Source organism: Hypomesus transpacificus, chromosome 26, assembly GCF_021917145.1.
Source record: "Hypomesus transpacificus isolate Combined female chromosome 26, fHypTra1, whole genome shotgun sequence".
Lineage (NCBI taxonomy): Eukaryota > Metazoa > Chordata > Actinopteri > Osmeriformes > Osmeridae > Hypomesus > Hypomesus transpacificus.
The window spans coordinates 6,770,381-6,796,420 of NC_061085.1; the positions used below are offsets into that span (position 1 = coordinate 6,770,381).

Here is a 26,040-nt window from a genome sequence, read left to right on the forward strand (position 1 = left end):
TTCTCAACCCAATTGAAGTCAAAGATGTGGGTGATGTTGAGGTAGTCAAGAGTGGACACAATCAGTGGGTGGGTGAGAAAAAGATCAAATGTAAGGAAGTGTGTACAATCTCTCTCACACGCACACACACACACAGCAACCAGAACAAAGTGTTAGCAACCGTTTTTGATGAGCTTTTCTCTAACTGCAAGGCTCATTAAGACTGCATTCTCTACAGAGGTTTGGTGTTCTTCCTAGAACCTACGCTGGGTCGATTGAGTAGCGTGAAACTCTGGTCATGATCATTGAAATGAGCACGAGTTTCATTGCCTGGTCAATTTATTTGCAACGGTACTTTACAGTTTTTCGGAATCGCAAAAACAGGTAAACCTCATTCTCCGAATCAAATGTTAATTGGCCTAAACCCATTTCTCGAATTAGACACTTTTGGCAGATACCAAGGTAAATTTCCTGTATGTGGAGTGTTTTCAAGGCTGGATCCAGCACACCAGAGGGTTTTTACCCTGTTCTTTGTTGACACTACTACTGTGAGTTGTGATGGTTACGGTAATATTTTCTTTATTGCTGAATGCATTTACTGTGTATACTTAAATCCATTTTTCTTACATTACATTTAGTCATTTAGCAGATGCTCTTATCCAGAGCGTCTTACAGTAAGTACAGGGACATTCGCCCAAAGTAAGTAGGGTGAAGTGTCTTGCCCAAGGACACAATGTAATTTTTACACAGACGGGAATCAAACCGGCAACCTTCTGATTACTAGCTCGATTCCCTAACCGCTCAGCCACTTGACTCCTCCTTGACGTAAGTACATGCGCTGGATGCTGTGTTGTAATTTTTTTTGTGTTGTGTCTAATGATTGCTCCACAGTGTTTATATATTAATTTGCTATGTTTATGATCTGAAAGCATTGTTTGATTTTGAGCACAGGTTGAATGGTTTCAGGGGGAGTGTTTTGCCAGAAATCAGAGGTTTTGGAAATGTAGTTTGAAGATTTGGTTTTGTGTTTACAGTTTTGAGAAAATGGGCGACAGTTTCCAAAAATGTGTTTTAACAAATGCGAAAAACTGTAAAGAACTTGCACATCTCATCTATGAAAATATATCAAATGCTGAACTTTGTGAGGTACGCTCTAAAAGCGCTTGCGCGCGCACACACACAAGCAATTTGATGTGACATGTTTAACAATGGGTGGGACACCTTTTGATCTGTGTTTTTTTCTAAACACACAGTCAGCACACTTAGGTCCTGCCTCTCTTCTGCTCTGGCTGAGATTTAGGTTTTGTCATAGACACAGTCCTCTCTCCTCAAGGCTGAACGTTTGAGCTCACTGCTGGCAGAGATCAGACTCTGGACACTGATTTGCCAGCAGAAGTGGGTGGGCAGCTGGTGGAACTCGAGCTCCATCTGCAGAAGTTCTGACTGCGCTGCCTCATGGCATCCGTCTGCCCTTACAGACCCACCTAGCGCCACACTGGCAAGAGGCTTCTGGGTTGCTGGATGGGTCTGACTGCCCAAAAAAATACAAATAAAATGCTAACTGTAGAAAACAAAGTGTGGAATGTTTAAAAAAAATATAGATGTAAATAATCCATTCAATGTTTGACTTGAAAACTATTCAAGTTGCGTGCTGCTGATTATCAAATGTGCTGATTGTTCTACAATATACATTTCTGAATCATATCCAATCAAATACAGTGCTGGTGACTTACGGCTCATAATGTTTGTCATGAGTTTTATTTGATATTGCACAATTTGACAAACTGTGAAAACACAATTTAAATATGTTACAGTATTAAAAAGTCACTGACGGCTGGGAGTGAGGTCAGAGAACTGCTTCGAACCGATACACCTCATACTATTCCACCAGTGTTCAACTGTATAGAAATAGGATTCCCCAGAGGAATTCCCACAGTCTATTCCTTATTGGAAAGCAGGTCTTCTTGGCATTTCATTAAAGAAGGCAGGTTAGCATGCAAGCCCCCACATAAAAGTCAAGGGTAGCAAAGAGCTACGAGGCAAATCATTTTCTGCTCCCACTGTGGAGTCAGGCTTTGGGTCTCTTACTCTCATGTGTGCTCTCTTGTTTTCTCTCCCTCCCTTTCTTTCTCTCCGTCTATCAGACGTGTAAACAGGGATGCCACCGACAGATCAGTGCCGACTGATGTACAACTGTGTCCAGTCTCCTGTAACGATTTACAATCTGGAGGTCTTGATGATGGTGGGTTTGAGATCCGTGGTGTGTTTGGGATACAAATCAGGCGCGTGGCAACAAGACACCGTGTGAGAGTGTGTTCAACAGGGCGGGGGTATCCCAAGGTGCCCCGCAATTACACAAAGTGGCCGCTTTCTGGGTAAAATGTTGGTTCATGAGTCGCTAATCCAAGCACAAGTGGCGTGTGAGCACAACCCTCTCCTGACCTGGAGATGTTGTTTTTACCAGACAGGCCCCGCTAACACCTCCAGCCTCAGAACACAGTCATCATGACGTAGAGTACACCCCCAGGTTGAAAGCTACATTTTTATGTATCTTTCATCAGCACACAGACAATTCAAATGACATTGAAACAATATTTCACACATGCAATGCCAATGTCATTTGATGACACTTTGCCATATGACTGGGAGTGCCTATGGGTCTAACGAAGAACAATGACAGGCCAGCCAAAATGAACTCAAAGTTAAACGAGCAACTCTGACTACTTCTTCATCTATCCAATGAATTGCATTCATGAAATGAGGATCATTTATGGCTACACAAGGTTGGCATATCATGAAGTTAATCAATCCTCTCCTTGTTGACTCTGTGGCTGCGTGCTTCTTTAGACGGAGGATAAGTGGAGCAGGGAGAACACAGAGGATGTAAGAACACACACACACAAACACACACACCAACACACACACACACCAACACACGCCACAGTGGCCATGAACCACGTCAGCACATCGACGCACTCTCCTACTGCGTGAACTGCAACAATCGCATCGACGGTAGTACATGAAAGAGAATGTTTGATTTTCAATCAGGTGGATTTAAGTTTGTGTTTTTTCTTCTCCGTGCTGTTTGACCTTCTACCTGCATTGGAGATGAATGCGCCCACGTTAACAGGCTGGCTGTCTAATGACTCCAGGCACCGTATCCATTCTACCGAGTGCTCATGTGTCAGATCAGTTACTCTTACTACTCAGACCGAGCTAACTACCTTCCTGTAGACTCTACTCTGGACATCCAACATATCATTGATAGCAAACACGAGGGGGGGGGGGGGGGGGGGGGGGGGGGGGGGGGGATTTCTGAGATAAACTGGACCACATTGTGGTAAACTGTTTTCCTTTCCAGCTGGATCCTGAACATAACATTTAGATGTCATGGTGGACCAACCAACAAGACTCCAAGGTGCCCCAGTAAAAGGGCACATATTTGATATCTACAGAAAATTGAGTCAGGGGTGCAGTGGGTGTCCATCTGTTTGTGGACTAGGTTGAGTATAATGGCATCCGGGGATTTGAAGATCACTAAATATAGGCGTTATGTGGAGTGCGTTGTTACGACCCCTCCAATGGCTCGGGAGAGGAGGAGCACGCAACTGCCACACAGTGGTGAAGGGAACAGGAGGGTAGCGCCAATAATTGTTTGCCCCAATCAAAATGCTGTACACACTGGTTTGCTCAAACGTAGGGACACTTTACTTTACGTATGATAAACTACATTAATTTAGAGCTCACGTAACCGTGGATACAAAACAATGACTGTAAGAAGTCAAGGATACAAACACACAAGATGCAGTTGCACATTTGAAACACCAGGTGGCACCAGCACGTTAAAAAGGCTGCAATGATAGGCATGCATACATCCTCAAATTTTCATTAATTGTCATATTAAATCGTACACTTGAACTGTTAAATCATATTGAACAGAAGGGCTTTTCTAATTATATAAATGTTAGCGTAGTTATTTAAGGATAATCATCCTTTTATCAAGAAAATTTCAAACAGCAATTTTCCTCTTCAACTGTTGAGAACACCTCTCCAGAGGTGTGTCATTAAAGTGTGATTGTCATTTTAACATTACAGTCCCTTCTGTGCAAATGAACGACTGTCCCAGACGAGTGTCTGAGTGACCAGTGACAAAGGGGCTGTATCATCCAGGTCTCTGCCAAAACAGCCCCACATAGGCCTACCGCCCAGCCCTGTTTAACACATCTCTGTTCCAGTCTTCATCTTCCAGTGAGGTAGGAGAGAAGGTGTAAATTGCCCTGTTATCAGGCTGTCATCTGGTAAAAAGGACAATAAACCCTGTGGTGGAATTTTATCATTAAAAGTCTGAGGTCAGAAGAATTTGCCTTTATCTGTTTATTCTTGCAACAAGGAGAAGTTTTAAAACATTACCAAAGTGATGTCTGTAACAGAAGGGCTCTCTGAAAATGACATAATCTGAGCACTCTTCTAAACAGTAGTTCCAGACAGTTACATAACTAGTTCAATAGTTCATGTATATCAAAAGAGGAACTTAATAATATGCAAGAAAGCAAAAAGGAAACAGGTTGCAGAACTTAATACAGATGTTCAACACTAGAGAAAGAACTTAAGACAAGAAAAATGTTTTGCCCTGCTGTGTTGCTGTGTGGGCAAAACAACCAGGGTCAAACAGTCAAATTGTAGACATTTGGTCAGCAGGCGGAAAGTTAACCAATACCGTCTTTGGCCAAAGGTTATTCTAGCTTTACAGAAGTTAAAACCTAAATACTATTTTTTCTAAGCCAAAGAATACTATAGACATCTTAAAGAAAGTAATGTTCTATTAAAACCCTTTTGGTTTCAGAACCATCCAGTCTCTTGACCCTTTACTTGCAAATGTAAATACAGGGAAGTGCGTCCGTATTCTTCAACAATGGATGAAGATCAGTGTGCATTGGACGACTGATCATCAAATTCAAATCAATTTTATTTGTATAGCCCTTGATACAAGCAGTACCAAAGAGGTCTTCATGTACGCCCATAGAACTGCCCCTCAGCCATCCTAATCCCTTAAGGATGACAAGGAAAATTAGAGAAAAAATAGAAGAACCCTTGGGAGGAGCAGACTAACAGCAGAGGATTTGGGACTTTGTTGTTGTAGGCCGTAGTTCTTCCATCTGTGGGTCATATAGAAATCCTCTCAGGTGGTGACTGCTGGGACAGCTTGGGCCCAGACATCACTGTTCTGGGGGGTTTCTACTGTGGACACGCAGGTGCCTCTTCAGATGGTCATTTGTTTTACCTGAATAGTCACAGAGGTCACAGCTGTAGGGCTTCTCCCCAGTGTGGATCCTGCTATGAGCTGTGAAACTCCCAGCAAGCCTAAAGGTTTTACCACATAGGTCACAGCTGTAGGGCTTCTCTCCAGTGTGGATCCTGCTATGAACTCTGAAATTCCCAGCAGAGCTAAAGGTTTTACCACAGAGGTCACAGCTGTAGGGCTTCTCTCCAGTGTGGATTCTGCGATGAACTGTCAAACTATTAGCATGGGTAAACGTTTTATCACAGAGGTCACAGCTGTAGGGCTTCTCTCCAGTGTGGATCCTGCTATGAGTTCTTAAAGTGCCAGCCTGGGTAAAGGTTTTACCACAGAGGTCACAGCTGTAGGGCTTCTCTCCAGTGTGGATCCTGCTATGAGCTCTTAAAGTGCCAGCCTGACTAAAGGTTTTACCACAGAGGTCACAGCTGTGGGGATTCTCTTCAGTGTGGCTCCTGCTATGAGATCTGAAATTGCCAACATGGCTAAAGGTTTTACCACAGAGGTCACAGCTGTAGGGCTTCTCTCCAGTGTGAATCCTGCTATGAGATCTGAAATGGGCAGTTTGGCTAAAGGTTTTACCACAGAGGTCACAGCTGTAGGGCTTCTCTCCAGTGTGGATCCTCATGTGCTTCTTGAGGCTACTGGAAGAGGAAAGGCTCTTCCCACATGTATCACAGTGATGTGTCTCCATAACTCAGCTCTCTCTTTGTTCTCTGTCTGGTCTCTCTTAATCCTGTCCTGTATCTCGTCTCTGGAAGCGTGTTTCTCTCTGGTTGATCCTCTGTCTGGTTATTGCTGTTTCTGGTTGAGTCTTTTAATAGTTGAGTCTCTCTGTAGTCTCTCTGGTTGACTCTTTGTTGTCTCTCTGGAGCCTTAAGGTGTCTTCTCTGTGTAGTCTCTGCCCATGATCAAGTCTGATTGGCTAGTAGGTGATCTGGAAGTAAGAGTTCCAAGTTAATGCGAACTCAGCTTTCACATATAAAAGAACTCCTTTGTCTGTCATAATGTCCACTTTGCATGTTGATCATTTGGTGAGAGGTGTATGTTTCTCAGCTTTATTTTTACTGGAGAAACACAACACTGTGATGACGTAATCTCTGGCATACAACTCCCCATAGTCATTTGTTTTTCTTCAAAATAATAATAGCCTGTATAATTAATTACTACACAATCAGCATTAAATGTAAATTAACAATAAAATGACCTTGAATTGGAACTGTAAAGTTTGAAATCCAATCATATTAATAGATTAATAAAATGGATAGTTACAACATAGAAAAGGAATCACAGAATGTTTATTAGCACTCAACTTATTTTAGCTCCACTGCAGCAAAACAGAACACAGCAAAATATATTGCCCCACGAGGGCAGTCAAATTAAAGTTCACAAAACTGGAGTACGTACCTTGAGACTCACACCAAACAACACAAAATAGTATGACATACTCTTTTCACAACGTACTAACATATCCCGATGAATAAAGACAAACACTGACTGGATCTTCCCTTTGGGACTTATTTCGTTTTCACAATGTAGCCTATGCTTCATGTTTTGGCTACCCGCAATGTTTGGGGCTCGTTGTTATGATACAGGGCTGCCAACTTTTGCAAAAACCTTGAAGTGAGATTTGGTATTTGGTGCCCCCCCGCCCACATTTTTGTATACCAAACAGGGCCGGATGCAGCCTGCTTTAACTGGGGGTGCAGGGAACTTTTACAGAAAGGGATCGTAGGCTATTATTTTTTATATTGATACATGTATCAACACATGTATCACAGTGATGTTTTTCCATAACTCAGCTCTCTCTTTGTTCTCTGTCTGGTCTCTCTGGACCCTGTCTTGTATCTAGTCTCTGGAAGCTTGTTTCTCTCTGGTTGATCCTCTGTCCAATTACTGCTGTTTCTGGTCGAGTCTTTCAATAGTTGAGTCTCTCTCTGTAGTCTCTCTGGTTGACTCTTTGTTGTCTCTCTGGAGCCTTAAGGTGTCTTCTCTGTGTAGTCTCCGCCCATGATCAAGTCTGATTGGCCAGTAGGGGATCCGGAAGAAACAGTTCCAAGTTAATGAGAACTCAGCTTTCACATTTAAAAGAACTCCTTTGTCTGTCATAATGTCCACTTTGCATGTTGATCATTTGGTGAGAGGTGTATGTTTCTCAGGTTTCTTTTTTACTGGAGAAACACAACACTGTGATGACGTAATCTCTGGCATACAACTCCCCATAGTAATTTATTTTTTCTTCAAAATAATAATAGCCTGTATGATTAATTACTACACATTAAGCATTAAATGTAAATTAACAATAAAATGACTTTGAATTGGAACTGCAAAGTTTGAAATCCTATCATATTAATATACCGGTTCTCTTTTGCACGTGTCTCATTTTCTATTTAAAAACGGATAGTTACAACATAGAAAAGGAATCACGGATGTGAATGAGAACTTAACTTATATTGGCTCCACTGCAGCAATACAGAACACAGCACAATATCTTTATGCTGCCCACAAGGGCGGTCAAATTAAAGTTCACAAAACTGGAGTTGTAAGTACATGTGTTGTAAGCTTTACCTACAACACAAAACTGGAGTTTTCAAGCTTACAACACATTTAAGTAAAGCTAGATAGCTAGCACCGAAATGAGTTTAAAACCAAGCACAAAGTTGCAAATCCTGGATACAACGTCAAAAGTAACGCATATAATGCTAGCACTTACCTTTATAGTTGTTAGACGTACGACAGGGCTTTGATCTTTAAATACATTTGGTCTCAAAATAAACGTTCAAACGTAGGGGACACTAAAGAATTTATAATACATTACAGTATAATTCTAGTGCTATAATCATTAGCTGTATCATGGGCATGGCACTATCTATAATTCCAGTTATTAATATTTGTGGCAACTTAATCAACAAATGCATCACGGGCACTGTGCACTATATAGCAACGGGAACAATGCTCGTAAGACTTTATACAGGATACATGTATTAAAGTTATGTTTCGTGCTTATTAAATGTATATCTTATGAATTTAGAAGTGTGCTCAGGCTTAAAACATTGTGTCTCACACAGGGTGTGGGAATCAGGCTGTATTTTGTGTTGTTATCTCTCCATTTCAGAAGCAACCTTGAAACCAGGCTGAGACAGCACCCGAGCAGAAGGGATGCGTGGGGAAGAACAAACTCCCTGATACACGAGAGAACAAGCTCAACCCTTTTTTAATATTTCTGTTTCAATTGCACTGTATAATATATGCTGGGGCAGGGACAGATAGCCAGTTGGACTTTGTGAACCAGCCCAAACTCTGTTGCGGGTAGGGAAACGTAGACAACCCCAGAGCTCTGTACTTGTTGATTTCCAACTGCTGCATTAAAGCTGATATTATCGGACCTCTGCGACTCCAGACCACTGTTTCTAGAACACATGTTTGTGTCATTGATTACCATCATTACATATTGGATTAGACACAAAGATTTTCAGTCCTTCAACACTTAACTTTACGTATGATAAACTACATTGATTTAGAGCTCACATAACCGTGGATACACACATACAGACTATTGACTGTAAAAAGTAGGATACAAGGATACAAACACTCGAGATGCAGTTAGACATTTGAAACACCAGGTGGCACCAGCACGGTAAAAGTTTACAATGATTGGCATGCATACATCATCATATTTTCATTAATGTTCGTATTCAATCGTACACTTGAACTATTAAATCATATTGAGGAGAAGGGCTTTGCTAAATGTAGTTGTGATTATTTAAGGATAATCCTCCTTCATCAAGAACATTTCAAACAGCAATTTTCCTCTTCAACTGTTGAGATCACCTCTCCAGAGGTGTGTCACTAAAGTGTGATTGTCATTTTAACATTACAGTCCTTTCTGTGCAAATGAATGACTGTCCCAGACGAGTGTCTGAGTGACCAGTGACAAAGGGGCTGTATCATCCAGGTCTCTGCCAAAACAGCCCCACATAGGCCTACCGCACAGCCCTATGTTTAACACATCTCTGTTCCAGTCTTCATCTTCCAGTGAGGTAGGAGAGAAGGTGTAAACTGCCCTTTTATCAGGCTATCATCTGGTAAAAAGGACAATAAACCCTGTGGTGGAATTTTATCATTAAAAGTCTGAGGTCAGAAGAATTTGCCTTTATCTGTTTATTCTTGCAACAAGGAGAAGTTTTAAAACATTACCAAAGTGATGTCTGTAACAGAAGGGCTCTCTGAAAATGACATAATCTGAGCACTCTTCTAAACAGTAGTTCCAGACAGTTACATAATCAGTTCAATAGTTCATGTCTATCAAAAGAGGAACTCAACAATATGCAAGAAAGCAAAAAGGAAACAGGTTGCAGAACTTAATACAGATGTTCAACACTAGAGACAGAGCTTAAGACAAGAAAAAGGAACTTGTGGTGAAGAATCGTTGCTGTGTGGGCAAAACAACCAGGGTCAAACAGTCAAATTGTAGATGTTTGGTCAGCAAGTGGAAACTTAAGCAATACCGTCTTAGGCCAAAAGGTTATTCTAGCTTTACAGAAGTTAAAACCTAAACCATAATTGTTCTAGGCCAAAGAATGTTATAGACATCTTAAAAAAAGTAATCTTCTATTACAACCCTTTTGTTTCAGAACAATCCAGTCTCTTGACCCTTTACTTGCAAACGTATATACAATGTGCATTGTACGACAGATCATTAAATTCAAATCAGTTTTATTTGTACAGCCCTTGTTACAAGCAATGCTACAGAGGGCTTCATGTACGCCCATAGAACTGCCCCTCAGCCATCCTAAAACCTTAAGGAACATTTTTGAAAAAATAGAAGAACCCTTGGGAGGAGCAGTCTAACAGCAGAGGATTTGGGACTTTGTTGTTGTTGTAGGCCGAAGTCACAGCTGTAGGGCTTCTCTCCAGTGTGGATTCTGCGGTGAACCATGGAACTGCGAGCATTGCTAAAAGTTTTATCACAGAGGTCACAGCTTTAGGGCTTCTTTCCAGTGTGGATCCTGCTATGAGCTCTGAAATTGCCAGCCATGCTAAAGGTTTTACCACAGAGGTCACAGCTGTAGGGCTTCTCTCCAGTGTGGATTCTGCGGTGAACCATGGAACTGCGAGCATTGCTAAAGGTTTTATCACAGAGGTCACAGCTGTAGGGCTTCTCTCCAGTGAGGATCCTGCTATGAGCTCTGAAATTGCCAGCCTTGCTAAAGGTTTTACCACAGAGGTCACAGCTGTAGGGCTTCTCTCCAGTGTGGATTCTGCGGTGAACCATGGAACTGCGAGCATTGCTAAAGGTTTTATCACAGAGGTCACAGCTGTAGGGCTTCTCTCCAGTGTGGATCCTGCTATGAGCTCTGAAATAGCCAGCCTTGCTAAAGGTTTTACCACAGAGGTCACATCTGTAGCTTCTCTCCGGTGTGGATCCTGCTATGAACTGTCAAACTATTAGCCCGGGTAAAGGTTTTATCACATAGGTCACAGCTGTAGGGCTTCTCTCCAGTGTGGATTCTGCGATGAACTGTCAAACTATTAGCCCGGGTAAAGGTTTTATCACAGAGGTCACAGCTGTAGGGCTTCTCTATATTGTGGATCCTGTAGTGAACTTTGAAATTGCTAACATTGCTAAAGGTTTTACCACAGAGGTCACAGCTGTAGGGCTTCTCTATATTGTGGATCCTGTAGTGAACTTTGAAATTGCTAACATTGCTAAAGGTTTTACCACAGAGGTCACAGCTGTAGGGCTTCTCTCCAGTGTGGATCCTGTTATGTGCTATGAAATGGGAAGCCTGGCTAAAGATTTTACCACAGAGGTCACAGCTGTAGGGCTTCTCTCCAGTGTGGATCCTGCGATGAACTGTCAAACTATTAAAATGGGTAAAGGTTTTATCACAGAGGTCACAGCTGTAGGGCTTCTCTCCAGTGTGGATCCTGCAATGAGCTCTGAAACTGCTAGCATGGCTAAAGGTTTTATCACAGAGGTCACAGCTGTAGGGCTTCTCTCCAGTGTGGATCCTGCTATGAGCTCTGAAACTGCTAGCATGGCTAAAGGTTTTACCACAGAGGTTACAGCTGTAGGGCTTCTCTCCAGTGTGGATCCTGCTATGAGTTCTGAAACTGCTAGCATGGCTAAAGGTTTTATCACAGAGGTCACAGCTGTAGGGCTTCTCTCCAGTGTGGATCCTGCTATGACCTCTGAAACTGCTAGCATGGCTAAAGGTTTTACCACATAGGTCACAGCTGTAGGGCTTCTCTCCAGTGTGGATCCTCATGTGCTTCTTGAGGTTACTGGATGAGGAAAGGCTCTTCCCACATGTATCACAGTGATGTGTTTCCATAACTCAGCTCTCTCTTTGTTCTCTGTCTGGTCTCTCTGGATCCTGTCTTGTATCTAGTCTCTGGAAGCTTGTTTCTCTCTGGTTGATCCCCTGTCTGGTTATTGCTGTTTCTGGTTGAGTCTTTTAATAGTTGAGTCTCTCTGTAGTCTCTCTGGTTGACTCTTAGTTGTCTCTCTGGAGCCCTTAAGGTGTCTTCTCTGTGTAGTCTCCGCCCATGCTCAAGTATGATTGGCCAGTAGAGGATCTGGAAGAAACTGTTTCAAGTTAATGAGAACTCTTTTCGCTTTCACATATAAAATAACTCCTTTGTCTGTCATAATGTCCACTTTGCATGTTGATCATTTGGTGAGAGGTGTATGTTTCTCAGGTTTCTTTTTTACTGGAGAAACACAACACTGTGATGACGTAATCTCTGGCATACAACTCCCTGTAGTAATTTGTTTTTCTTCAAAATAATAATAGCCTGTATGATTAATTACAACACAATAAGCATTAAATGTAAATTAACAATAAAATGACTTTGAATTGGAACTAGTGTTGCCAGGTCCGCTGTTTTCCTGCGGATTTGGGCTACTTTTGAAGTGTTGCCGCGGGTTGATTTTTTTATCCGCTGGTTCGGGTAGACCTATTTTGCATGCAAATTACATTAATAACTTTAAATAAAAATTTATATTTTAAATGAAATAATTTATTTATGCCCAAATCCTACCAAACTGACTTCAGATCAGCACATACACACATGGACATGGGGCAAGCACACATGTACACACGCACTGTGTGTGTGCACACGTGCCTAATGCTCTCAGTCTAAAACTCGTTTTAATGCTGGCATACTAAACATTTGGTGTTACTTTGTAGATATTACAATAGATTTGGCAATGAAAGCAATGCTGTTAGACTTTAAAAGCAGTGTATATGGTTTGGCAGGGGCATATTTTGCGTTTCGATATTAGGCTGGTTTTTGGGCTGGTTTTATTCGCCATTGGGCTGGTTTTGATTGGCCATTGGGCTGGTTTTGTCACACAGACCTGACAACCCTGATTGGAACTGCAAAGTTTGAAATCTTATCATATTAATATACCGGTTCTCTTTTGCATGTGTCTCATTTTCTATTTAAAAATGGATTGTTAAAACATAGAAAAGGAATCACAGAATGTTTATTAGCGCTCAACTTATATTAGCTCCACTGCAGCAAAACAGAACACAGCACAACGTCTTTATGCTACCCATGAGGGCGGTCCAATTTTACAAATTTTAAGTTTGCAAAACTGGAGCCTGCTTTAACTGGGGGTGCAGTGAACTTTTCTGGGGGGTATCATGATCACTGAAAGGGATCGTAGGCTATTATTTTATATATTGATACATTTTTGGAGACTGCTAACGATCCGAGTGTTAATCTCTTGATTACTCACCCCCCGGCCCTGGCCCTGTTTACAACGTTAACAGGGCTACTTGGTTGGCGTTGCCTTTTCAGCGTGAGATATAGGCTACAAGGTGTGGCATGAGAGCGTGTGAAATGGTTGAAATGCGTGTCTCACGTCACGGCCTATGCGTTAGAGTTGGCAGCTCTGCAATGAAAGTAAAGCTAGCTAGTTAGCACCGAAATGAGTTTAAAAGCAAGCACAAAGTCGTAAATCCTGGATACAACGTTAAAAGCCACGCATATAATGCTAGCACTTACCTTTATAGTTGTTGGAACTGCAACAGAGCATTAATCTTGAAACACGTGTGATTATTTAAGGATAATCATCCTTCATCAAGAACATTTCAAACAGCAATTTTCCTCTTCCAGGTCTCTGCAAATACAGCCCTACATAGGCCTACCGCCCAGCCCTGTTTAACACATCTCTGTTCCAGTCTTCATACATTCTTACAGTGAGGTAGAAGAGAAGGTGTAAACTGCCCTGTTATCAGGCTGTCATCTGGTAAAAAGGACAATAAACCCTGTGGTGGAATTTTATCATAAAAAGTCTGAGGTCAGAATAATTTGCATTTATCTGTTTAATCTTGCAGCAAGGAGGAGCAGTTCTAGAACAGTACTAAAGTGATGTCTGTAACTGAAGGGCTCTCTGAAAATGACATGATCTGAGCACTCTTCTGAGCACAAAAGAACTCCTTTGTCTGTCATAATGTCCACTTCGCATGTTGATTATTTGGTGAGAGGTGTATGTTTCTCAGGATTTTTACTGGAGAAACACAACACTGTGATGACGTAATCTCTGGCATACAACTCCCCATAGTAATTTGTTTTTCTTCAAAATAATAATAGCCTGTATGATTAATTACTACACAATAAGCATTAAATGTAAATTAACAATAAAATGACTTTGAATTGGAACTGCAAAGTTTGAAATCCAAGCATATTAATATACAAGTTCTCTTTTGCATGTGTCTCATTTTCTATTTAAAAATGGATAGTTACACTTTATAGTTGTTAGAAGTACAACAGTACTTTGATCTTTAAATACATTTGGTCTCAAAATAAACGTTCCAACGTAGGGACACTTAACCTTACGTATGATAAAATACATTTTGAGCTCACGTAACCGTGGATACAAACATACAGACCAATGACTGTAAAAAGTTAGCCTGGCGGCCAGCCCAATTTAGCCCCGCCCACAACACTTTTGGGAAGTTGGGTCTGGGGAAGTTCGGTTGGGGAAAACAGGATCCGAACAGGATCAATGAAATTGTCAGGGCGGGCTTTATACGATGATGGACAGATGATCAACAGTAACGTGATCAACCACATCACCAAAGAGCTCTTGGGTTGAATTCGTTTTCATCAAACAACAAACAATATGTTGCTCTGATTGGTTGTAGGTCTATCCAATTAAGCGAAGAGGCATTTGTTTTACGAGTTCGGTTGAAACCTATGGTTGAAACACGCCCCATACTCACAGCCCAACGGAGAGTTATCAGACTTTTATTCTGAGTAGAATTATGAGTATGACAACGTCAGGCTAGTAAAAAGTAGGATACAAGCATACAAACACTCGAGATGCAGTTGCACATTTGAAACACCAGGTGGCACCAGCACGGTAAAAGGTAACAATCATTGGCACGCGTACATAATATTTTTTATAGTAGGAAAAGATTTATTTTCGTATGACATTGTTCTCTTGAACTGCTCTTCTAATTATATACATGTATGCGTGATATAAAATCCTTTATCAAGAAGATTTCAAACAATTTTACAATCTTCTCCGTCCGTAGGCCTACAGCTTCATTTTCAACCACTTTTATTAGATAGAGAAAAAATTAGGTATATGAAACATACTTAATTATGTGGTAAATGTAGAACAGCAGGCAGACTCAAAATATATCCTTTGGTTTAAAAGGATATTCATAAAAAGAAAGTAGCTAGCTACGACAGAGGTCACAGCTGTAGGGTAAGGAATTCAAAACGACAATCATGTTCATGCTGAGACATTTTATTGGAACAAAATTCAGATTGACAGATCACAAATCTGTTGTTGTTGACTGTAATTGGTTGGGAAGGTAAGCCAGACCATAAGGTGCACTTGTGGTCTCAGATGAGGAAGACCACACCCTCCGACATCATCACCTGGTTCTGCTCCTGCATGCGAGCCAGCAGCTGATTGACCTCCTGGGCCTCGAACGTGTAGTCTTGACCGTGAGCGGTCTCATTGACCAGGGTCAGGAGCTCACTCACAGCAACAGACTGGGACCGTGTGGTCTTGAAGGCTTTCAGCAGGGCTGTCTTAAAAATCTTCATCCTGTGTTGGAAAATAAAACATTCAATCCGTTCTCGTGACTTGTTGAAACCCATTGTGATTACCCATTCTACATGCAGTACCCATATTAACCACTAGGGATCAGTAGAGGTCAGGTTGAAGGGATGCTTCATTACCTGTCTTGGGTGAGGTCGGTCTTCTTCATGCTCTGAGAGACAGGCTTGGGCTTGAGGCTGGGTTGACCTAGATAAGACGGAGGTGAACAGCAGATGAATGAAGGATAACCTTCTCACTGCTTCTTAGCCATGCCTGGAGTGAACAGAAGACTCACTGTCGCCCTCGTCTCCACTGAAGTTGTAAGGGTCGGACTCTGCACCAGTCACATCCATGTCATCTTTGGACGCATGGTGGCGAGTCCTAGTCATAAAAGGAAAAGGGGGGTTATTGGGATTCAAGTCTTAAATGTTCCCATTATGGTTTTTGAGCGCTGCTTTTCCACAGGCCGGACCTGGTGGTCCTCTGGCTGGCTAGCCCCTGGCTCTGGGACTGGGACTGGCTCTGGGACTGGCTGAGATCCACACTGTCATCTGGAACCTTCCGCTTCTTCTCCTTTTCAAGGATCTATGGCAGGAATGTGTGTTAGAACACTGGTTAGAGGGTGTGTGTATGCCTGGGCCATAACTTACCCTGCTCTCTCTCTCTCCCTTACATTTCCTGTTTCTCTTTACTGTCTGTCCTAATTAAGGAGAAATGCCCCTCCAAAAATGTAAAGTTTAGTGGATAGGATATCATTGTAAAGCAGTACACCCGAGGCCAAGTAAAGTAGAGTGTGATTATTACTATTATGGGATGGCTAAGATTTGCCACAGTTACCTTTTTAAAGTATGCAAACTGGATGAGTTCGAGGGCAGCCTCTGCATCTGCCAGCTCGGTGGTCTTACTCATGCGAGCTTTGGCATGGGCCGTGGCCAATCGGATCATTGTCTCCAAGGCTCTAGCCGTTACCGGTATCGTCTGTGGCCAATTAACAGAATTCACCCAATCACACGACTGCAATCTAACTAATATACACCAATATATAAAAGAATACACCAAAAATTAAAAGAAGCTCTTTAGCAAATATGTTGGTTGTGGAACCTTGACTGACCCTGGCAGACTCGGAGTTGGCTTGGTCATGACTACGAAGCCGAGCATACTCCTCGGCTATGTGGTCTGAGGCCTCCTGGGTAAGGATTGGCTTCACGAGCTTGGCCACGTGGATGTACTTTCTGATGAACTCCATGGTAACAACCTTATCCCTGAAAACATGATAGAGTGACAGGATCGAGTGACAGAACAACCAAAATAAGGATTTTGGTGGATGGATTTTTTTTAATTTTTTTTTTTTACTTTTTCCGGCGATTTCCATAGAGGACATTTTCCTTCTTCTCATAAATCTGGAGCTCGTGCTCGGCTTGTTCGGTGATGTTGGGGTCCTCCGTGGTAAACACATCCACAGTGCTTCCCAGGGCCATGGCTTAGGAAACATTATGGCAGAAGATAAGCATGTTTCGGACTAAAACCCACCAGCCATCCTTACTAGAAGAAGAAGGGAGTATCCTAGAGGTAGTGGTGATGCTTGTCTGGTTCGAAATGGTCACCCCACCTGTTCCCTCCTGTTCCCCCGGGGCTCGGTACCGGTGCATGCGAAGCACATGGTCCGCAATCTCCTTGTCGATCTCCGGGTCCATCTGATCCAGAACGATGAAAAGCAGGTCAAACCTCGACAGCAGCGAGTCCTGGAGCCCAATGTTCTCCATGGGCGTCTTGTACTGGTCGTACTGGAGCAGAGGAGAGCACACAATTTAGGTCACAAGGCAGGGACACCCACTGAGAGCAGTGAGTGCACAAATAGCACCTTTAGCACACAGACTTTCAACATTGTCTGGCAGTGCCACGGCACCCTACCAGCTCCCACCAGCAGGGGGAGTGGAGTGACTGAGGCCTCACCCTTCCGTAGACGGGGTTGGCGGCGGCTAACACGCTGCAGCGAGCGTTCAGCCTGGCCTGGATCCCGGCCTTGGCGATGGTCACCCGACCCTGCTCCATGACCTCGTGGATGGCAGTGCGGTCCATGTCGGACATCTTGTCAAACTCGTCGATGCACACCACCCCTCTGTCCGCCAGCACCATCGCCCCGGCCTCCAAGCGCCGCTCACCTACACAACCACAGAGAGGAACGGGCGGGTGAAAAGTGAGGGGTGGAGAATTCTATGAAAGCATACCAGGCTAATTCAAAATGGCATTTTTTGGTAACCGTACCGGTTTCCGTGTCTGTAGTCACAGCTGCCGTCAGACCCACTCCGGTCGACCCCCGTCCTGTAGTTGGTATGGCCCTCGGGGCCGTCAAGAGAACATATCGCAGCAGCTGGGACTTAGCCACTGATGGGTCACCTGGCCACCAGACAAACCACGGAGAGAACCAGCATATAGAAGAGGCAAACACGGAGATAACTGACCTATCAGAGGGCCATCTGTCTACAACTGACCAATCAGCAGTATGTTGATGTCCCCACGGATGCGTGTGCCGTTCTCCAGGTTGGTCTCGTTGCCCCCCAGCAGCAGACAAAGGATGGCCTTCTTTATGTACTCGTGACCGTAAATACTGGGGGCCAGCGAACGACTTAGGTGCTCAAACACATCCTGAGGGAAAAGGATCAATTATAAAAGTCTTACTTTGGAAATGAACTGAAGCTAGGCTGTATGCACTTTTGAAATGTTACAGCCATCCAAATCTGACTAATTTTTTATTACAAGTACTTCACTCTAATTGGAGCAAAATAAGTTCAAAGACACAAAAGAACACTTACTTTAGGATGGGCTTTACAAAACTTCTTAATCTTGTTTATGTCATCGGCTGAAAAGGTTGGCACAATTTCCTTGCTCATCAGTTTAATATTATTGGCAAGCAGAGTAGTCCTGACAGAAGGGAGGTCAAGACAAACAGGAATGTTGTCAAACTATGTGATATACCACAGTGCAAATATCGGTTATTGAATTGACAGATGTTAATTTTTTCTACCGTTAGCAGAACCTAAAGTCCCTCTACCCCTCATGCCCCATCCGTACCCCTCACCTGAAAGTGCCAGAGGTGAAGCCTCCCTGCTTGGCAGGCAGGCAGCGGTAAACTCCTACCAGCTGTACACGGTCCCCTGGTTTGACGGTGTCCACCAGGTCGTCGTTGACGATGATTTCAACCGAGCGGGGAAGCTGGCCGGCCGGAGCCTTCTCAGGCATCTCCTGGATGGTCATGGACTGGTGGTCCTTGTAGGCACACAGGCCATACTCTGTCTCCAGTGGGTTGTTCTCCTCGTCCTGGAGAGAGAGAGTTTTAATCATTACACACAAAGGTGCCTACCTCATGTCTGTATGTGGAACTAATTTGATGGAGGTGTCCCTCCACAACCCTTGCACCTTGGTTGGGTATATGGCGCTGGAGGGGAAGGCGTCGAGCGAGGTGAGATCAGTGTATTTGCGCTCCAGTGTCTTCTTAGTGGCAGGGCAGTAGTGCACACTACGCATGATCTTGGGACGGACTAGAGAACCTTCCAGAATTACAAAATAATACTTAATCAGTGCCGAAACATTGAAAATCAAGTAGATGATTATGTGTGAGGTGAAAAATGACTCTTACACTTGGTGACAATTCCTTCCACACAAACCAGGTTTCCAAGATACAAAGCGCTGAGGGTGCGTGGAGACACATGCCTTGTGCCAAAGCTGCCCTGGAACCCCACATGGAAATCTTCAAACTGCTTGGCATACGTTGCATCAATGGAAGCTACCAGATCCTTCAAAGCTCTCTGGAAGGCTATAAGTTCACTAAACGCATCTTTCAGCAAGCTGAGGGAGTAAACATTTAATAAAGATATGGTGGAGCAAAACATCAATGAATTACAATACTATTAAGGCTAAACATGTATAAAACATTTTGATGTTGAACATGAGGCCCTAAACAAAAAAAAACAATGAATACAAAAATATATAGATTTGCTTTGTCTTCAAGTTATGGTACTCTTTGAATATTTAATTCTTATCACACATCACAAACCAGATTTTGGACATGCACTGATGCATGTTTGTTTCTATTGCTTTTTAATCCTTTAGACAGCTTAAATGATCTTTACTTACGCACTGGCCCTCTTCTCGTTCCTCCTCCGCAGGTCATTCATGTTCACAATGAGGCGACTTTTGTTGTCAGAGACCATACTTCTGACCCTCTCATGATAAACGCCCTGGTCTTGCTATTGGAATGAAAAAATGAAACTTTGATTTAGTTCTTCTGTACGTACGCCATCCGATTCCAACATACTTACATCATCATCCAGAAAGTCCAAATACTCTCTCTGCGCCTCCCTAAGTTCGAGATCCTCCAAACTACCGTCCATCTCAGCATGTACCTCCCGTTACCGGTGACCAGCGGCCTTTCAACCGGTCTCTTTTCCGCGATTGTTCTTATCAAATCACCTGCACAGGTGCTGTAATGTGGGCGTCCACTGCAGGTGTTTCAAATCAAATCAAATCAAATTTATTTGTATAGCCCTTTTTACACGCAAGCATGTCACAGAGGGCTTCACATGCGCCCATAGAACTGCCCCTCAACCAACCTAAACCCTCAAGGAAGACAAGGAAAAACTCCCAGAAAAACTCCCACCGGGAGAAAAAATGGAAGAAACCTTGGGAGGAGCAATTCAGAGAGGGATCCCCTCCTCCAGAGACGGTTGGTAAGAGAGAGGAGCAGAACACAAGCTAAACATAGTCATACAGTGTCAATGGGTTTTGAAACACCAAAATCCATTGTTCGGCTTTATAGACGTTGGATGGGACCGGGAAACTCGCTGTTGGCCGTCATGGAGACTGGATTCCGGGTGACGACCTGGTTCAGCGTTGGCAGACCGACGACCAAGCAGGTCCTGACAGCTCAAACCCCCCACACCACAGGGAATGTGTGGGGGGGGGACAGAGAGGAGAGCAGGGATTAGAGAATGCCAGGAGCAGCTAACAGTTACAGTCAAAATAGAATGAGATCCCCACCGGTCAAGTGTGGACTAGTGCAGCAATTTAACAGAGCAAAAAGGGTATTTGATGCAGCCCCACACACCAAAACAACGACAGCCCCCCTCAGTTGGAACATGAAATCTGTTCCAGGGGAAAGAACTCTAAAGTAGGTTATACTTATACGAATAAGGATGAAAACAGCCAGTCCCCCGTTGTCTCCAACTAGTAATAAAAACTATAACAGTAACAATATACAGCAACGGAACTATAATAATAATAATACTAACAATATACAGTAACAGGTTTACTTTATTTGTAACATCTAGCTGGGCAATGTGAACATAAGCTATAATTAAAATTTAAAAGTTACATGTGATACACACATAGGCAAGCACACATCCCAGGTTTACATAGAAAGTACACACATACTTCCCTTTAACAATCATAGAATTGACTAAACAAGAACGTTTTTAATCTAGTTTTAAATGTCGAGACAGTATCAGCTTCCTTAATTGAGATGGGTAATTTGTTCCAAAGAAGAGGTGCTCTATATGAGAACGCCCTACCTCCAGCAGTTTTTTTCTTAACTTTGGGTATTACCAGATAGCCGGCATTTTGAGATCTTAGAGACCTTGCGGGGCAATAGGGTGCAAGGAGACCGGAGAGGTACAGTGGTGCCAATCCATGCAGAGATTTGTAAGTTAGTAGTAGAACTTTGAAATCAGCTCTGGCTTGGATAGGGAGCCAGTGTAAAGAGATAAGAGTCGATGTTATATGATCAAACTTTCTAGTTTTAGTCAATAGTCTAGCAGCAGCATTTTGCACCCGCTGTAAGTTTTTTAGGTAGGTAATTGGGAGGCCAGAGAACAACACATTGCAGTAGTCCAATCGGGACGTAACAAAAGCATGTATTAGTTTTTCAGCATCATCCTTTGAGAGGAATTTTCGTATTTTGGCAATATTACGTAGATGGAAAAATGCTGTTCTGGTGATTTGCTTAATATGGTACTCAAATGAAAGGTCTGGGTCCATTGTGACTCCCAGATTTTTTACCAGCTGGCTTTGAGATACTTTGACGCCGTCTAAGTCTAAGGTTAGATGGGATAAATTATTTCGGTGTTTTTTCGGACCAAAAATTTGAACCTCGGTTTCTGCATTTGCAATCAGACATGCATGGCAACTTCCACCAGAGGGCGCTGCTTCAATGTCAATTTTAGAAGAAGCACAGAGAGCAGCAGATGTCTCATTCAGAACACTTCAGAAAAGGTGTTAACTCCACACCCGCGGCGCAAGCGAACTCATTATTCATTCCTACAGCCTGCCAGAACCATTGTTATGGATCACGAATTAAATCATTGATCCTTTTTTAGTCATGAGAGGGCCTAACATGCAACCGAAATGTTGTGCAATTGAGCAGATGCTCAAATATGAGGCTGATGCTGACTGTAGGACCGATGCTGGAACAGCTGTGTTGGGTTGGCGCCGATGCAGCGCTGGCCTAGGCCAGAAAATAGACACACAGCTATGTGAAGGTCGAGTAATACAATTTGCGTCCTGCTACGAAACTGTAAGCTCCATATAAAGGTCAGATTATATTCACAAAGCCCTTTCTTTCTCTTCTTAGATTGGGTTTATGTGCTATAACACAGAGCTTTCTAAATCTGGTGACGTCAGGTCGGTGACGGAGAAACTGGGAGGCAGTGAGTCCGTTCGTGTGAGAGCGCTGCAAGTGCGTGCATACCCACTGTGGGTACGGAGTGACTCGTTCAGTGACTGCGGTGACAGCAATTTTGGCAACATGGGTGACGTTATGGGGATTATTTGTCTCGGATATTAATAGTAAACCATTGGAAAATGGCAGAGAGGTAAGACTACATATTTTGTTCGAACATTGCTTTTGAGAAATGTATTTCAATGCTTGTGTATTGGAAGCTACGCTAGCTGAATGAACCAACTCACTGAGGTAAAACGCGAACCTGTTCCTTTTCACCTCAGCAGCTAGCTGTTTTATACTATTTTCAACATCAGTTTTCTTGAAGTTAAGACATTTTGGAGATGTTGCCCTTGTATTTAACATCTTTATAAAGCTGTGAAAAGCGGAGGTTTCTTTCACATACTGTCAGCAGCATCTGTCTACCAGAGGATTGGTTCATTCGTGTGTAGCCTTCTTCGGATTCAGCATCACCTGCTTAGTAATGTGTTAAGAGGCATCTATAGTCCATTCAATTGTTTGTCAGGTTACGGATGCAGGTATGCAGGTAAGTGTTATTAACTTAAGGATACATAACAACCAATATGTATGTGGTTGTTTGGGTAGATAGCTAACCAGCTAGTTAGCTAATGCCACGCAATGAGTTTCAGCTCAGAACATTTCTTAGTACTACCAGCTAGCTCGATTGAGCTAGCCGTTAGCTAAACCATCTCTAGTATGAGGCGCGCTCACGGCGTAGCTGCATATATCTCCATGCTCAATGTTCAAAACCAAGACACCTGTTTTATTGACACATCCCTTGAATTCATGATCTATAGCTGCCGTTATGATAAATGTATTTGTCATACGGCTATGAATGAGAATGAGATCACATCTTTCTCCCCGGCATGTCCACAAGGCTGGATTAATAATGGATGTCGATTAAATTTGTGTTGCAGAGGTCATTCACCCGTATGTAAATTACAACTGTCGTTTTTATCGTGAGGACTTGATGGCATTATGCAAATTCAACCATGTTTACCAAACATGCCTACGAGTATGGTTACTATTCAATAGAAATAGACTACAGCCTGTGAGACCTGTGTCCATGAACGGTAAAGACAGGAACATGAAATGTCAAGTCAGTGAATTGCGACCTGATGGGAACCGAGATTTTGTCATTTAGAATGTTGTCGTCTGATACTTGCAACACTATAATGTCTAGGTCATTGTATACATTTATGAAGTATAGGAGGTTGCCTTACTGTGGTCATCGAGGGAAGGGACCATTCGAGAATTTGCCGAATTTGAAATGGATACGCGACCATCGTGAAAAAGCGAGTGTGTTCTGATAACCTCAGCTTTTCACCATTATGCATTTGAGTCTTTTACGGTATTTTGTTTCAACAAGGGGATAACAGTAATGTCTTATATATTGAATAAGCTGTAGAAGTAGTGGGCTGTGGTGCATCGACACCCGGCACGCGCACAGCTGCCCTTCCCAGCTCCACGCGCCGCTGGTAGCTATCGTGCCTCATGCCTCTACTGTAACCAACCATGTACCTGGGTCTTATTCTCCCCAAATACTTTACCTCTCCATCATCTTAGTTCTATTCTGCCATTCACGGGGCTGTCTCCACATTTACATGCACAGCCTGGTTGCTGCAGTAGTAGTTGCCTATGGACAGTGGCTGAACTCATTGACTTACATATACTCGATCTTGGTATGTACATGGTGGGTCATTGATAGATACATGTGACGAGGCCTTTCGACTTGGGCTCAGTCGACATTTGATCTACAGGAAGAACGCGGCGGGTGGGGCGGTGGGCTGGTTGAGTCACTGAGGATCACATTTTCAGAACAAAACAGGCGTTGGCAGACTGGACTCGCATATAATATCTGTCACATTTTATGGCTGTGCTTCAAAACAGTTTGTCAGTGGATGTAAGCCTTTAGTCTAGTGCACGTGTGTGTACATATATACATATACACTAGATATGTCCTTGTGTAGTGTTATAAATGTCTGTACTGGGGTCTATGTAACCTGTTCTGAAATGGTTCTATTATAATTTATATATCGTTATCGCAAGAGGCTGCAATGTATATCGCCAAATGGATTTTAGACCATATCGCCCATCCCTAGTTTGGCGCTGTGTTGGGAGGAGAAGCTTCATCCGTGGACGGAAGGATTCTTCTCCTGAGTAGCTGACAGTAAATCCAGCGCTCCCCCCGTCACTGCCAACATATGGAGAAGCTTTTTGAACGACCCCTAACTGTCAAGTCCCCTCCACCGGCAAACAAACAGCTCTGTCGACCGGGTTGGAGTTATGCACACAATAAGGCTTCAACCCCTTGGGTTGAGATGAGGTGAAACCAAGACGGGGGCCGTCGGTTGTTTATCTTAACGTGCCAGAGGCAATACAACGTAAACACCCCTGGTCCACCAAGGGTCGGTGGCAAACCGGCAATGCCAAAACGCCCACGCGTTCATCACAGGCACCCCTGCCTGTGTTCATGCGTGTGGTCACGTGAGGGAGATGGTTGGGGGGGGGGGGGGGTTGTCTGGGGTCAACCTGTAGTAGACCGTGTGATTGTGTCTCAGGGTTTGCGTGTCCACCTGAACTGACGACTGAGTCGCTACTGTGGGCTAGTTGTGCTTCAGCCGTGGACCGCGCCTCTCTTCCCCCCCTCCACGGCCCGAGCGCTGTGCCACCCAACCTGGCTGCAGGCTCCGCTCAGCGACAGCCATCTGATTACAATGCAGAGCAGCCACTGCATTATCAGACCAAAAGTGGTACATTTTCCGCGTGTTATAATGAAATGCCTCTGGAGTGCTTTGTGTCACCGCTGTGTTGATAAGACTTGTTCCCAGCCACGGAAGAACAGAGAAAATCAATAGCCGTGGATTTGCAAGTCAAATCGGTTTTAGATTTCGCGGGGGCGAGTTACAAGGCCTATTGCTCGTAGCCAAGGTATTTGTTCTAAAATAGACGGTTCCTGTTACTAGCATGCTGGCCACCGTACTGTCTGTGTACGTTACCGTGTCACCGAGGCAAAACAAGCATCCATGTGTTAGCACGTGCGGCTCGTGAAGGGTTAGCTGAATGTCTGCAGCACGTCAAAGACCTTGGAGCCTGCGGATTGTTGTTTTGACGCCTCAGTGGTCCAGTTTAAACGTTGTGATTTTGTCTCTTTTTAATCTGCTGTGCTGCTGTCCTTTACCCTCTGCTGTCTCCCCCCCCCCCCTACCCCCCCACTCCCCCCACCCCCTCTAATGATCCTCAACTGAAGCCATTAGTTCCAATCTGGGCCTGGTGAAAGACTAGGCTACCTAAACATGAGAAAGAGAGAGAGAGAACGGAAGAGTGATGGAAGACAATGAGGCACTCGAACCGATGTAGAGAAATGTGAGAGAGACAAAGATGGGGCGAGTATTGACTGCCTGTATTGCGTAGGGTAGGGATGGTGCAGAGAAGGAGGTCAGTTGTGACTAATGCTTGTGTGGACTCTATCTCCTCCGAATAGAGCTGGTTCTGTATGTCACCACTGGGCTGTTATTAACCGCCCTGCCTTTATTGTTATACACTGATCGGTCATGGATATAATGCTCGTTTGCGTTAGCATTTGAACGGTGTAGATAGTATATTGACCAGCATTTACAGCGGAGGGGGGCGAGAGAGAGCGATGTTGAGGTATCGACTGATGGAGAGAGAGGAAGCAGAAAGCACAGCTTTCTCCCTCCTAATAGGATTAGTGTGTAAATGTGTTTGTCTGAAGAGCTGCCTTTAGAGACCCCCCCCCCCCCCGCCCCCTCCCTAATCTGTATGTGTCTGTGTGTGTTCTGTGAGGCACCTGCGACAGAGTAAGGCATGAGGGACGGAAGAGTAATTTGTCAGGAAGAATAAAAAAGGCGTACTGCACACATTCGAGAGGTGTAAGCCTACATGAAGACGATGGAGAGAAGTAATGGCAGAGAAGTAGCCTAATGGGGGGAGGGGGGG

The 26,040-nt window shown here is 43.6% G+C and overlaps 3 protein-coding genes across 3 annotated transcripts in view; 1 reads left to right on the plus strand and 2 right to left on the minus strand.

Moving 5' to 3' along the window:
- Window positions 1-4,834: 4,834 nt before the first annotated feature.
- On the minus strand, window positions 4,835-13,481 carry LOC124487607 (zinc finger protein 239-like). Its single transcript, XM_047050032.1, has 3 exons — window positions 13,438-13,481; window positions 10,464-10,632; window positions 4,835-5,909 (listed from the first exon to the last, which is right to left on the minus strand). Exons 1-3 carry the CDS (start codon window positions 13,479-13,481, stop codon window positions 5,196-5,198), a joined length of 927 nt encoding a protein of 308 aa, XP_046905988.1. The 3' UTR covers window positions 4,835-5,195.
- Window positions 13,482-15,034: 1,553 nt separating this feature from the next.
- Window positions 15,035-19,749, minus strand: mcm3l (MCM3 minichromosome maintenance deficient 3 (S. cerevisiae), like). Its single transcript, XM_047049804.1, has 17 exons — window positions 19,667-19,749; window positions 19,482-19,594; window positions 18,985-19,193; window positions 18,765-18,895; window positions 18,427-18,665; window positions 18,161-18,269; window positions 17,840-17,993; window positions 17,613-17,744; window positions 17,301-17,509; window positions 16,957-17,131; window positions 16,701-16,827; window positions 16,459-16,609; window positions 16,185-16,325; window positions 15,820-15,932; window positions 15,643-15,728; window positions 15,488-15,554; window positions 15,035-15,353 (listed from the first exon to the last, which is right to left on the minus strand). The coding sequence occupies exons 1-17, from the start codon at window positions 19,736-19,738 to the stop codon at window positions 15,146-15,148; spliced, it is 2,436 nt and encodes an 811-aa protein (XP_046905760.1). The 5' UTR covers window positions 19,739-19,749; the 3' UTR covers window positions 15,035-15,145.
- A 2,453-nt stretch (window positions 19,750-22,202) lies between these two features.
- The window catches only part of arhgap39 (Rho GTPase activating protein 39), an 18,024-nt gene continuing 14,186 nt past the window's right edge, over window positions 22,203-26,040 (plus strand). Inside the window, 1 exon segment of the mRNA XM_047050034.1 lies at window positions 22,203-22,213. Within this exon segment, the coding sequence (XP_046905990.1) occupies window positions 22,203-22,213 (11 nt within the window).

Bases quoted from the DNA above. Each gene is read 5' to 3' on its own strand.
- mcm3l (XM_047049804.1), bottom strand. From the start codon at position 19,738: ATGGACGGTAGTTTGGAGGATCTCGAACTTAGGGAGGCGCAGAGAGAG. The intron at 17,994-18,160 runs GTAAGTGTTCTT...CTTTTCCCTCAG, and splicing joins TTTGTAAAGCCCATCCTAAA to GATGTGTTTGAGCACCTAAG. The intron at 15,354-15,487 runs GTAATGAAGCAT...TTTCCAACACAG, and splicing joins ACCGACCTCACCCAAGACAG to GATGAAGATTTTTAAGACAG.
- LOC124487607 (XM_047050032.1), bottom strand. From the start codon at position 13,481: ATGTATGAAGACTGGAACAGAGATGTGTTAAACAGGGCTGGGCG. The intron at 10,633-13,437 runs GTAGGCCTATGT...TGGCTATTTCAG, and splicing joins GTGTTAAACAGGGCTGGGCG to AGCTCATAGCAGGATCCACA. The intron at 5,910-10,463 runs GCTCATAGCAGG...AGTAGCCTCAAG, and splicing joins GCAAGGCTGGCAATTTCAGA to AAGCACATGAGGATCCACAC.